Source organism: Aplidium turbinatum, chromosome 2 (assembly GCF_918807975.1).
Source record: "Aplidium turbinatum chromosome 2, kaAplTurb1.1, whole genome shotgun sequence".
In the NCBI taxonomy this organism is placed as follows: domain Eukaryota; kingdom Metazoa; phylum Chordata; class Ascidiacea; order Aplousobranchia; family Polyclinidae; genus Aplidium; species Aplidium turbinatum.
Window position 1 is genome coordinate 51799863 of NC_137473.1, and position 14764 is coordinate 51814626.

At 36.5% G+C, this 14764-nt stretch overlaps 1 protein-coding gene across 1 annotated transcript in view; it reads left to right on the forward strand.

Annotated features, from left to right (window-relative positions):
• Positions 1-1071: 1071 nt before the first annotated feature.
• The window catches only part of LOC145764398 (cubilin-like), a 67245-nt gene continuing 53552 nt past the window's right edge, over positions 1072-14764 (forward strand). Inside the window, exons 1-16 of the mRNA XM_082576014.1 lie at positions 1072-1192; positions 1810-1944; positions 2431-2664; positions 3513-3647; positions 4522-4722; positions 5094-5254; positions 6010-6083; positions 6213-6315; positions 8521-8676; positions 9316-9443; positions 10795-10868; positions 11741-11776; positions 12341-12358; positions 12969-13150; positions 13679-13835; positions 14098-14151. Of these exons, the coding sequence (XP_082432140.1) occupies positions 1072-1192; positions 1810-1944; positions 2431-2664; positions 3513-3647; positions 4522-4722; positions 5094-5254; positions 6010-6083; positions 6213-6315; positions 8521-8676; positions 9316-9443; positions 10795-10868; positions 11741-11776; positions 12341-12358; positions 12969-13150; positions 13679-13835; positions 14098-14151 (1969 nt within the window). The remainder of the gene's footprint in view (positions 1193-1809; positions 1945-2430; positions 2665-3512; positions 3648-4521; positions 4723-5093; positions 5255-6009; positions 6084-6212; positions 6316-8520; positions 8677-9315; positions 9444-10794; positions 10869-11740; positions 11777-12340; positions 12359-12968; positions 13151-13678; positions 13836-14097; positions 14152-14764) is intronic.

The following is a 14764-nucleotide window of genomic DNA, read 5'->3' on the forward strand; positions in this document are numbered from 1 at the left end:
GGAGAACTTCATTGCGGTAGATCTTGCAATTTTCTTGCTGCTCAATTGTTTCCAAATAAATTAAATAATAATGTCATGGTTTTATTTGTGGTCGCGCTACAACAGTTAAGGTCTTTTAGCGACAGGGTTCATTTTTAATTTGGCGTCAGGTTTACGACATCATTACGTTACATTAGCGACTTATCTTCACGGCTTTATGCAAGAAAGAACACAATCGTTACTGTTTTTACAGTCTTCTGTTTGACCCGACCTGGAATCGATCGCAGATCTACCAGCACTAGAACCGAAGACGCCACTTAGCAACTGAGCTAGTAAAAATGGACTTGGTGTTGTTGGGAGTGAAGTTTATCAGAAAACTTTGCAATTGCAATCTACAAGATTTGAACCTTGCCGCAGACTGCTGTAGTGCAAAGCTCACAAACATGCGCTGTTGGATTGCGCTGTTGGATTTGTATTTCGTTTCGTTTTCTGCCAAATGTTATTCCTACAAACCGCGAGAAGGCGAAACGATTTTTGATTTTGTAGCTTTACTGCGACTGCTTTGTACAGGAAGCTTTAACAAAATTTAAGAAATTTCATAGCCGAATTAGAGTTTGTTACGGTTCAAGAAGCTGAGCCTACATTTCTGAGAGTTGGATATTGAAGATCAAACGCAAACAACTTACAGCAGATGGCTTAAATCTTATTGTTATTCTTATATTCATAAAAGTACCTAACAGACAGTTTTTGGACAGAGACCAAAGAACCAAGTAAAGTAAGCTAACTAGCTAATGTAGGAAATGATTAAATGGCTTTATTTGGAAGGCGATAAGTTGTGCATTTCAACTTTCGTAATCAAGAGAGAAATCAGGGGCTATAGTCGAAGAGGTGCCACTCTAGAATCGACGGCATGCCTTTAAGTGTTTTGCCAAAGACACAGCCACATGCTCTTGAGCGGCGTCGAACCGACGCTCCATTGAACGTTGAACTAGGGCTCTCACTACTCGGCTATGCATCCGAAATGTAAGCTACATTATGTTGAAACACAGATCTAGTAGAATGAGCATTCGATTCAAAATCTTTTGCATTAAAATGAATTTGCGATACGCATGGTTGATTTGCGTCATGATGTTTGTAAACGAAACTTCTGCAGAAGATGAAGATACTGTAACTACGTTACTGCCAAGAAATGAAACACTTACATCCATGCAAGGTATGCTTACAGTAACTGCTACCAAAAAAAAATAGAATTTTGCAAAAACTAAAAAAGAAATCTGGTTTTGAAGTTTGATCTTTAGCTATTCTAACTTAGAACATGGTAAAAACCAGACGTCGGTTATTTTAATTTATCTTTGTAAGAAACTTTTTACAAAATTTTTAAATTGAGATCGTTGTTTAAGCCACTGGGGACGAGGGTCTATATTTGAGGGTCCATCCTTTACGGAGTATATAAATCACTACCACTCTAAGGTCTTATTCTTTCTGTCTACTCATCACTATAAAAACCCGAGAAGCCGATAGAAAGAAGCCAATGTTCTATCAATCATAGCACTTAGATATTCTGCTCCTTTGGTAAACGAAGAATGTTGCAACGGTTGATGATATTCAACTTGTAATATATGAAGGGATGCAGAAAAAATATTTGTAAAGAAAAATCACGAAAAATGGATTTTTAGGCTTAATGTAGCCTAGTAACTTGGCAAAGTTTTCCACTCCTACCTAATCTATATAATCTAAATCGGCTAAAGTAATGGAAAGAGAACCTGTTGGGGCTTGTAGGTGTTTGTATAGACCTTATAATTTTTTTAAGCGCATTGCATTAATCGCCAGGAATGCTACATTGCTATGTCGGCATAAAGCTTCAATCAGAAATCATGGAACAAAACACTCAAATCTCACTTGAGTGCAAAGATGATGGAGTTTGCGCCCAGGTTGATGCTAAAATTTCTGCAATATTTGTTCATGGTGAGAGTGTTCAAAACTACAATAATAGTTTGTGGTATGCTTAGGGCCATTTAATGAAATGTTTGTATAAATATGCAAATTTGTATTTTATTACACAAATTTGAACACTTATGCAGTTCCATTTTTTCAGTTGTACAAGGTCGTATGCCTACCCGGAATAAGCCTTGATACGACAGAAACTAAGTATTTTGAATAGCAAAACTTCTTTTTTAGATTTTGGAGAAACAATTTAGTTTATGATGATAAATAATGATCGTTGATACAATTGCCTGCCAAAAAAGTATACCTCAAAAAGATGTAGTTTTCAGTGCATTTTATCTATATATACATTCTCTTAAAAGAAAGGAGTCTTTCTAACATGATGTGATATCAAGTGTTGGCACATAGACCTAATACAAATAAATTTATTTGCAAATGCAGCATGCAATATTGAAAGTTTGAAATCAACACTGTAAAGCGTATTTTTAGGTTATTCCAATATTTTAGGGCAATTGTCAATCGGTTACTGCATACCATCCACTGAATGCAATAAAGGCCTGTGTGCGAAGGCCATACGCACGTTTGCTTCAACAATGCCACAAGCTGAGCTTCAGACATGCCAATTTCAGTGTTGCCACACTAACTTATGCAACAATGCAGTGTTGGAAACTGTAACAGAACCAACAGCTGTTGCTACCGAGAGGACTACTACCCTTTACGCTCCAACCCCGAATTCTCCAGGTAACAATAATCCAAATCAACTAAAATCAAAGCAAAACTCCAATTGATTAACATGATAAAGCTTTAAATTAATCCTGGTGTTTTTGTGTACGCCTAAGTCTTCTACTCATAAAGTTGTTTTCTGTTTGGTACAGTATAATAACGATAAGAAAATAAAATCACGTGTACTCTTCTACCAGCAGCTTCATCATATACATAATTCTAAGGAATTTTTGTCACTGCACATTTTATTAGATTGTCTGCAAGTGGTCTTATGTCTCACTGCAAACACTCATGCTCACTGAGTAAATGACCTGATCGAAGCCCGAACGGACTTTATTACATACATCATAGATCAGATAACTTCAAACGAAATTTATTTTACACCAATTGGTTTTTTGAAAAAAAAAAGTAAAGTGACAACATAAAAGAAATGTGTTATTTGTTTTGTATGTTTTATTTATGATTTGGCCAAACAACAGTTCTTTTGTCACTGCACAATTTTGGGTTATCACTGCTCAAAACGGTTATCGCACTGCTCCTTAAAATTAGGTATGAGTTTCATAGTAAAACTAAAGCAAGATAACCAATACAGTTATTGTTGTTAAATAACGGTTTGATTTCTGCAACTAAATTCATAATGTTGTGAAGGAGCGGTCTTCCTGGCGTCAGCACTACCTGATTACTCACTAAAGAACAGCGAGCATTGTGTTGCGCTATCCATACCGCTGTAAGCATATCAAGACTTTTCCAAAAACAGGTGTTTCTCTGCAATTGAGTGTAGCAAGAATTGACAGCGATAAATCCAAAATAGTGGAATCTTATACTGTACCTATAAAACAATATTTTGTATTTCATTTTTATTTCAGAAAGGATTAGCTGTTATACTGGCATCAAGCTTCATGTGATTAACATTGATCAAAATTTGCAAACCATAACAATTTGTCCAAAAGACTTTATATGCGCAAAGATACATGCTAGTACGGGTGATAGTTCATTCCAAGGTAAGTGATTGGTTGAGAGAATTCCTGCTGCATCACTTTTGCATTATTGGGAATAAAGGAACAGTGAAATTCTTTTCTGGTTAGTGACACAAAATTTCAACATCCTCCAACTAATTGTAAAGTCCAAAACTTGGAGAACAGGAAACAAGAAAGGAAATTATACCAAACACTTGTAGGTCTAATTTCATTCTTCTGCCCACTCGTACTTTTGCAGAATCGATTCATTCTTAATCACTCGTCAGATGCTGTCGTAGCACAACGTTTAAAAAATCTCTGCACTGTTGGTGACTAATGATAATACTTTTGATTACTGTTTAAGCATTTTAATTGTTAATTTCTTCCACTTTTTATTATTATTATTATTAAATATTATTCCTGTTATTTTAGTGGTAGATAATTGTATCAATATCGCTCCGATAGCTCAGTTGGTTAGCGCGTGACTTCGTGAACGAAGAAGCTTCAAGATCAAGCCGCGCTGGTTCGACTCTAGGGATGTGCGCTTGAGCAACGCATTCTAAGGACTGCTCTCCATTCAGCGGTACCTGATGGATGAAAAAATTTCCCCGGCAACAAGACTTCAACAATCAGAAATTCCACTCTGTCAATCTCGGAAACCGGCCCTGCGTCAAAAGCCTCTACAAGAATGCGAAACTACCAGGAATAAACCGATCAACGCTTTGTCAGTCCGAGGATAAAGATTCAAAACCAAACCATCAATAAAAATAATTGTTATCATTATATTTTACATTCATCATTATTGATAATAATAATAATCACACCAGCAATAGTAGTATTCCATCATTAACTGCATTAAAAAGATTAACTTACTACGAAGTTATCAAATAATAAGGTAACTTAAAACATTTGCTTTCAGGCCATGTCTCATATGGTCACTGTGTTCCATTCCGAGCATGTGGTTCGTTGTCTTGTGACCGGCTTCTGAACGTGCTCTCTTCAGACATTGCAACAAGGGTTCAGAATTGCTCTGCCCGCTGTTGCAGCTTTAATTTGTGCAACGAAGCTTCATTGGGAAATCAAGTACTTGAAAGCTCAACTGCTAGCGCCAGCTTACAAGGTGAGACAATTCTTTAAAAAAAAATTTTTTTCGCTCTTTTATTGATTTTTTTAGGTTCGTTATACTCTTCTCGTTTGGTTTGTAAAAACGTTGAGAAAATATAGTTTTCCTGAAAAGGTAGCAAAAATAGGTACGCTATTTTTGAAACATCAAACAGCTTTCATGACCTTTTGATTCTTGTAGTCTTTTTAATCAGGAACCTGCAGCTCCACAACAAATTTTGTAGATCTTGTTTACTGCAGAATAATTCATTCTCAACAATGCCAAATATTTCCACAACTACAAGGCATCTCTTTCATAACCAAGGAGCAAGGCAAACACACTTAGGATTCTCATACAAGATTTACAAATAAATTGGTGATTTTGCACAGATAGAGGAGTCACTTTGTATGAGCTGTGGACAAGAGCATTTCAAATAGAAGATGAGATGGAACTGCTTATTCCATCATGGTACGAATACCTTTATGATGGCTCTTACCCGGTCAATCAAATCCGCTACGGGGGAAATTACATGTATTACAATGGAAACAGGGTAAGCTGACTTATAGCAATGTCGTCATTGTGATAAAACAATGTCGCTATCATTAAATCAATCACTGATCAAGTTATCATCATGTGGTTTCTCGTTTCGCTTTAGTGATTAGTCAGTAGACGACCATATCAGGCCCATTGCGATAATTCAGTGGATTCTCAAAGACCATAAAAGCGTTTAATACCCATTTACACCATAAAAGGATGCATCAAGAATTCAAATTTAGTGGGTAAACTGGGAACCCCCTAACCATGGAAGCGGGAACCCCTAACTGAATAGGCCATCATACAGACAATTTCAGCATACCGTACGTCTGGTCTTCATTTATTTTTTGCATAAATATGAAATTTCAAGAAAGATAGTTGTTTTACACAAGTATCGAATGAGTTTCAACTCGGAATATCGCAGCACTAGTTGTGTCACCCTGCGTCAAAGGTAGAAAAGGATTTTTGTAGTTTAATATTGGCATGTAGCAAATCGCATCTATGCATTTGGTTTCTCAAAACAATACTGGTCAGATAAAAGTAGCTTCATCATACACATGTTTTTCTTGACCTATTTGTAAGCTCTAGCAACCCTTTCCTTGTCAAGCGCCATGGAATTTGATTCTATTGCATTGTGTCCTGGGACGAATCAGACATTGTTATGCACCAACACGTCATCGAATACAGCGCCAAACAAGACAAATTACTATGATGCGTGCTTTTTAGGCCTACAGCTTTATTTAACAAAAATCTTTTAATAAATTTACAAAGGTAAGATTTTTCAAAGAAAATGACGAAGCCTCAATTGCTTACGCTGCTCCTTTGAATTACAACCAAGATTACAAGTAAGTGATAACTGATGACGTAATAAACTTGAAACGTAAAAAGGAGATGCTTTGGTTTTAAAAGGACATTCGAAAAATAAAATTTAATGCAAAACTAAGGATTTTTTAGTAACAAGAAAATGTTTGAAGCTATGCGGACTACGATCTGAAGATAGGGGGAAGGAACCACCCGTTTATGGCACTTGCTTGGATAAAAAACCCAACTGGGGCGTACCAGACATATATTTTTCAGGTCAGACTATTTTTGGTGAAAGTTTTACGTTTAAAAAACTTTCTTATCTATTTTTCACAGTGCAATTTACCAATAGGCCTACAAATATTGCCCATTACGTCATTATCTTCATTATCGTGATATAACATTCAGAATGGTATTACTTCTTAATTGACATAATCGACATATGGTCGACGAAGGCTTCATACAGTAACCTATAACAAACTATCATCTAGGCCAGGGTTTTCCAAACTGTGGTCCGCGGACCATTGGTGGTCCGCTACGACTGCACAAGTGGTCCGTGGCGATATGACAAGAAATTAAAAAGTCACACATATACGTTGTACAGTACGTACCCTGTCAAAGATAATTGTCGCGATTCTTTACAACTTAAATGATTTCGAAAGCTTTTGCTATCCAGTAGGCTATCGTAAATCTTACTTGTTGCACCTTCGTTGCAGTTAAAAAGTTGTTTACCAAAAATTCTCGTATTCCTCAAAATAAAATAACAGCATTCATAAAGAAACTCAACGTATGGAAAACAAGGATAAATGATAATGTTGTGGATATGTTTCTTGTTCTGTGTGACTACATTACCAACAAACCCTTAATTAATACAGAGTTGATTTTCTCTGACGTTACACAACATTTGGAATTGCTTTCTGCACACTTCAAGAAGTACTTTTTAAAAGAGACATAGGTCTATGAGAATTTTGATTGGTTTTTAAAATCTTTTGTTGTCACAAGGACTAATCTGTCAGGACGCGAAGAAGAAGAATTTGCCGAATTATCATCTGATCGAAATTTAATGCTTAGTTTCAATCAAACAGCTATTGCATCTTTCTGGTTGAGTGTTGTGGAGGAATACTCATTGCTATCGCAAAAGGCAACTAAAATTTTATTGCCTTTTGCTACGACCTACATGTGTGAGACAACATTTTCAGCTCTTACCAACATGAATACAAAATATAGGTCCAGACTTTCCGTGGACCCTGACTTACGAGTTCGCCTTTAACAAATAACTCCGAGAATTGATGACTTATGCAATCCCATCCGTCCCATTGATGTTGTCAGTTTTTTTAAATAAGCAAAATTCGGTTTTATTAATTTTTACCTTTATATTGGGGGTCCGCGAATAAACAGATTCACTTATAGTGGTCCGTAGCCCAAAAAAGTTTGGGAAACCCTGATCTAGGCTACAGAAAATCTTTTTCAAAGAAAACATTTTAAAAGCAAACTGTTTGAAATATGTGGTCAGTCACATTGAACTTGCCGTCCAGTAAGTGCTTTATAAGCTAGACCAGTGGTTCTCAACCGGAGGTCCGCGAAACGATTTCAGGGGATTTGAAAAAGTTTTGGAGTTTGCAGCATGATTGACAATTTACGAAATTCAATTCAATTGGTTGTGCTTTATTTGTGTATTACAGTTATTTTCAAACTGTACGTCCCGACGCATTGGTGTGTTGTTTCAAATTTCAAAGGACATCACACAAAGGTTTGGCTTTCTCAATAAAAAAATTATATACTGTAAATGAGTTAACCTTTTAATAAGGTTATGTTCAACTTAATCTTTTTGTGACAGCGGATTGTTAATCACTGCTTAACTTAGACCGCTAACTAACGTTTGCATTTCCATCGACACTCACAGTTTTGCCATAACTGCGATTACAGTGCAACGAATATTGGTTACAAATGAAAAAAGGGAGACCTTTTTCATAACGGTGGCAAAAATTCTATTAATTTGTGATAAATTTATAGAAAAACATTAAATCAGCATACAAATTACTCCTTTTTGATCTTGTATGCCAACATATGACTCATAACTTTGTCAATGTCATCAATCGTCATGCGTCGCGACTTCAGCAAATTCTTCTAAATGTGTCGCTTCGAAACTTATGAAACATTTGATTCAATTAGGAGACGCGATATACCAAAATTTCAGGTAAAAAAGTGTGGGGGTCCGTGACCGTTTTAAAGGCACTAAATAGGGGTCCACCAAGACAGAAACGTTGAAAACCACTGAACTAGACAGTTTTTATGTTTTGTGGTAAAATTCACAGTTCAATTCTCCACTTTAATACAAATGGAAATAATTAACCCATTTTTGAATATTTTCGAATAAGATAAAAATACTTCGGTTTGTTGAGCAGTATAAATTTGCAGCATCTTTGCACGAACCAAACTCTAACCTCCGAAAAAAATCTTGCAATTCAGCTTGTTTGATAGGTCAGAGGGTCTACTGGTTCAGATGGATCATCCCGTTTCGAGTCCAACAGCGGAACAATAGCAACCAACAACTTTCTGTTGAAATTTCACTTTTTTCAAGTGTATGGAGACCAGGAGCCCAGCATATGCGAAGTGTACATCGTGTTGTCGTCAGACGTGAGAATGTTGTCTACTTTATGCGGGTGCAGAAATAAAAAAAAAATAAATAAATTGTCCTAACATTGATAGTGAATGATCAATCTCATTCCGTTTTCATTATAATTGATTGATCGGCTGTAGGAGTCTTTATACTCGAACTGAGAAAGCTTCTTGGAGAACTTGTTTCTGGCAATAAAGAAATTATAAAGAAACATTTTACAGTACGTTATCAATTGTGAACAACCCCAGTTGTGATCAATTAAGTGGCCCACAGGAGAATTCTTCTACTCTTGTGAGTTAAACCGGGAGCTGGTAGTTACTGAACCGAGATCCAATATCTTCACAAGGGTTTTGTTCAACAAGCCAAGGAGAAAAATACATTATGAAACTTTTTGAATAGAATTGAAATAAATCTGCATACAATACCATTCTGCATTCCTTCTTTAATTTTTTTTTTCATTTTTGATAACCAGTCTCTGGAAATAGCATCTATTCTGACCCAAATCCTTGAGCAAAAAAGGTTTACGTCTCCAAAGTTAAAATCACTTCTGTTAGTGTTAAAAATCTTTCGATATGATGCAGTAAGCCATCATCTTTCTTTGTCGATTGAATCAAATAAATTTTAAGATGATTTGCAGTGCCTGACATTTGTTTCAGATTTTAAAGTCCAGTCTGAAAAGTTCCTTTAGAATCTACGAATTCTCTAAACGCCGAAACATGCTCAACTCAGTAAGATTGGAAGGAAGATCTCAACGCGTGCTAATGGGATACATTCTACTTTCAAAGTACAGTTACTTTATTTTAAAATGCTTTGTTTAGATGAAGAGGTTATCGTAACCCAGTGCAAACAATCCTTTGTAAAATAAGATTTTATCAAAATGACAACGTGTCGACAGCAAACACCATATTGACGTAATTTAATACATAGATAACGTTTTAATTTAACGTCCTTGCTTCGATAGATTGCCACTCCGATAAACAGTAGCGTTGACAGGGGTGGTCAGGATGGTTTTAGGGACCCATAACCTTTACAAGAGGCCCCGGAACATGAAAAACATCGGGAAATTTCTGATATCGGGCCTTCTTGTGTCTTGTGTTTTGCTTTTGGGAGGATCTCATTGGTTCCGGGCCAAAATTATCTCCTCAACGGCCCTGCGGAATAACTATTGTTTAAAATGGACGTGACTTACTACTAGCTCATTGTTTTTAACCCATGCAACGTCTCACCTTGAAGGCTTAATCACGTCTGATAGCAGTAAAGTTACTTATCTAAATAATGTGGTGTGCACACTCACGACAGAATCAAAGTCCAAAAATGAACAAGCACAAAGTCATTGTGCCTTCAATTGCTACTTGCAAGCTACAAAGATGTTGCATAGGAGTAATGTAGATCAATGGAAAATGCAAATTGACTATATGTATACACTCCCTTATAATGACACTATGATGATTTGGATCATTATCATTAAGTTCCTTCCTCTCGTCGAGGGTTGGAGGCAAAGACCCGCCAAGTTTCTGTGTTGTGAGATTTTTCCACTGCAGTTTTGTAATTAAGTCCTGACCAGTCTTCAATATCACTAGTCCAAATTCTTGTGGTCTGCCCTATTTCGTTTTCCTTTGGATAATGAGTATAAAAAACTGGCTGGTTTTCTATGACCTTTACTGTAGTCCAAGAAACATTGTCAACCTGGTGTGTTAAAAAATAAACTCTTGAATCCAGAAGCTCAAACAAAGAAGAAAAAGATGATGGACATTGAATGTATAAGAGAGTTTCATAGAGAGATGGTACTGGTAAAGGAGCTATCTCTCCCTCGCTCTCTTCCTCTATCTCTCACTCTCTCTCTCTATCTATCTCTCTATCTCTCCCTCTCTCTGTAGTTTCCAGGCTTACTCCCAGTAGTAGAAGATTTAGATCAAGTGGACGGGAAGGCAAGGAAGCCAATCAATCTATGCACCACTAAGTTCATGGATCACAATTCACAACTATGGCAATAAATTTATGTTGGTATTTTGCTGTTGCGTCAATTTTAGGTGTCTGTCTTTTCCTTAACACCAATCTCTTACTACATCTTTCACTGCTGCGTACAATGGTTACAAAGAGTTTCAGAATTTGTTATGAGTAACATTGTTTTGCAGATCAAACGGAGGACGCGTAACAAAATTTGAGATCGAACGACTTCTAAATAGATTGGCTTTGCACATCTTGTTAGGTACTGTGACTGTGAAATGTTGTAACACACTATCCGATTTGATCTAAGCTGCGTCGCTAATTCTGACAAATAGATACATTAGCTACACCTGTGAAGCTTATACAATTTAGATTCTACATGCACCCTTTGTAGTATTAATATCATTATCGTATCTTTTCATTGTAGACTATTATGTAGCCTAGAACTTTGAAGAGTCTGGAGACTTGTCCTGGTTTTGGTATGCAATGGTTCAGTGAAACAAATTTCCTGTATTCTATGTGTCACTGCAGGCTAGACCGGGTGAATTAAGAGATAATAAAAATCGAAAAAAACAACTTCTTACATGTAAAATGTAAAAATAACCCTCTCATGTATCTTTAGAGGAAAATTTGAGGCATGTATCTAATTGTGGCCAATTTTGCAGTCTGTTTCTTCCCTGGTACAAGTTCCTGAGTGTTCCTCGATTGTTAGCTTTGTGGTGGCTAGTCATATATCAATTTTTTTAAGCTCTCATCCCTAAAAAGTTGCATCAGTTTGTAACACGTTGTTACTTGTCTAAAACCAATGGACTTATCAACTAATGCGAACGGATTGTTATTATTAATCTGTATATGTTTAACATATTATGTCTCAACTCTTCGGACTTGAGCGCTCACTTAGGTAGTTTTTCTTCTGTTTGATCGTGATATACTGTAGAATAGCCTAGCTAGACCGTTTTGAGTCTGACACAAGGTAGGCTACAAGTGAAACTCAAGTCAACGGTAAACTTCAGTTGTGCAGCAGCACCATCTGTTGCCCACAGATGTTTGCATAAATTGCCCACCCCTTTTTTAACACTATCAATCTCTCAAAAACCGATTACTAGTGTGCTAGTTATAGTTTTATTCTTCCAGGACGTTTGGAACCGTTGACTCCTCCTCCTACACCTGGTAAGGAACGAGAAATAATCAAGTAATTATGAATATTAAAGATCATTGTATGAAGATATTATAAACAATATTTTCTTTGGGTCGTCATCATAAGAGGTATAAAGATCAAACGGGTATTATAAATAAATTTCAAAAAGATTTTGAGTTTTTACCGATATGTTTAACAATGGCCACAAGGAGTAATGATAATTGATTACCAAGAAAAAATAACTTGGCATGTATTAAACAACTTGGTAGGTATCGAAAACTCATCTGGTTCCTTGATTAAGTTAGTCATGCCTAACTGAAGAAACCCGGGAAGAAACGTAGAAATAAATGCAAATTATCACTTGCGACATCTCGCGATTGATTAGTTTGTGGTTTATGTTTTTTTTTTTTAAGTAATAATACTTAGATTTAAATATGGATTGAACAAAATTTTACTGCTTTACAACTGCAATGAGATTACTATGTAAAGCGCTGAGAGCAACGCGTATCTACGATAGATGCAGCGCTATACAACATACCAACGTACATTATTGCATTCATCGACACACTTACACAACGTAAGTTTTATATTTTCAGAGCCAACAACCATCCCCTGTAAGTAGAATGGAACGAGCACAGTATCTGATTTACGTGTAATTAAATTTTAGAACCGAAAAAGGTTAAAGCTTATTGTTGAACCATAGTTTTTAAACGTTTTGGACTTCATTCTTTCTATTATAAATTATATAGTCTTATAGACCTGGGATGGCGCAGCGGATAAGGCGCTCGCTTTCCAATTACGCAATCCTGGCATCCCTGAATCCGGGTTTGACTTCCGGCTTATGCTGGTTGCTGAAAACACCGCTTATACCTACCCAGGGTTATTAAATTGAGTGGGCCTAGTTGCTGAAGGAAAGGCCTCCGAAAAAAGGCACTGGCAACCCTACTCTCGTTAGTGCCGACGGCTTAGTATAAAGAGAACCTTTTCTTCTCATCCTCCGATGCATGGATTCAATTATGGAACTCACCTTCAGCTATAGACCTGCTTGAACCGAATTATGGAAATTTTGACGCCGATGTTAGTTTAGTGTGTGATGTTAGTTTCATTGTAGCCTACTGTATGTGGTCACAATAGGTATAAAATAAAACAATACCATTGTTGTTATTATCATTATGATTAGTTTAATTCTAAAGAACAATTTCATCTTTGATTGTTATCTGACAGTATCTCCTTGTGGGACGTTCCCGAATGCAACATTTAATCCGCAACCCTTTTATTCTCCTGGGTCCCCGGGTAGTTACCCCCACAACTTGGATTGCACGTGGTCTCTTTATGGAGTACCTGGTTATCTCATCAAAATTGATTTTGAAAGTTTTGTGACAGAACAATGCTGCGATTATTTATCGGTGAGATTGCTACAACGGTAGGAAAAAGTTTTTAATTAAATCCAAGCTACCCCTTACAGCAAAATCCGTCGTTTTTAAATGGATTCAACGTCTGCAGACGTTACAACAACACCCCCAGACCAGTACGACATAAATGTCGATAAGATATTTTTTGAAATAATGGTTAAACGTAAAACCTCGAAGCTTATCTTGCAACGCGTTATTTTAGATTTATTCACATACAGTAATAACAATTATTTGTCTTACCTGAACCGCATTAATGGGTTGATAAGGTATGTAGAGCATGATTTGATTAGTACAGGCTAATGCTAGTAGCTTTCACTTTTACAAGTTTTCTGTAAGACCCGACCTAGAATTGAACCCAGACTTATCAGCATTACTGTAAAATCAACGATAATAACTTTTTGGTTACTGAGCTGACTTAATAATGCATAAGTACGCTATGATAGGACGTAGTGAATAACCTAGCTTTAGTCAGATTATTTCAACATAAAACAAATGTGATAACAACTCTGATTTAACTTGTAGATCAAGGAGAGTAGGCATAGTGTCCGACGAATGCAAGGAGCTCCTGTTCTTGAGGAGCCATCTGTATCCACAGTTGTCTCTTCCTCCGATTCAATTGAATTGAAATTTCATTCCGATAGCTCTGTATCCCAAACAGGCTTCAGAGCAACTTACAGATGTAAGTAATTTCAAATATATTCTAATAGTTTTTGCAAGTGTGTTTGAGTACAGCATTTTGTAGTGAAGTTTTCATTTCTTTCTACATAACTTATGCCCTGCATAAAAATGTAGTCTAGTGAAATATTTTTCAAACAGAGTAACAAAGACTTTTGTCATATGAAAACAATTACTGTAATTAATATGGAGAACAATTTTAAAGAAGGTTTTGTAATGAAAGAATTTTAAAATATCGGTGCCTAATTGCGAGTTTGGTTTTGCAGTGAGAGAAAAGGAACCGCAAACAACCGCAGCTCCAGAAACCACGGTCTCTCCCGGTGAGTTAGGCTACGCAAGTGATACAGCAGCAACATAACTGCAAGGTTTGGGCAGAAGAATGGCTAAAGATGGTTTATTGGTGGCATAAATACCTTTTTTTCTCGGCAGTCCAGTGTAGCAAGAACAGCGATAAGCATGTGTTTCGCCAATGAGACTGGGCGGTCAATTCTTGCTACACTAAATTGCCGAGAAACACGTGTGTTGGAAAAGTCTTATGGCTAGTGTGAAGGGTACACCGGTATGGTTAGCGAAACACAATGCTCGCTGTTCTAAAGTGAGTAGTCTGGTAGTGCTGACGCCAGGAAGATCGCTCCTCAACTATACCATTGTTGACAATTAACTTGAAAAGTATATTTCTTATCTCGGATCCTTCACCTATTTAGTTATTCACATAGATAGATGATGGATCAGCATCTATTACATCACAACATACATTATTCTACTGCATATTACATTATAAACATCATTACATCTTTTTATGTATCGCGTCGCTATTTTGAATTATATTTATGTTATCATAATCTACTTCCGCAGCTTCGTAAGGCAGTGTATGCAAGGCAGCGAAAAGAGTGTAAAAGGGGAAGAATGTCACAATAAATATTTATCTTAACT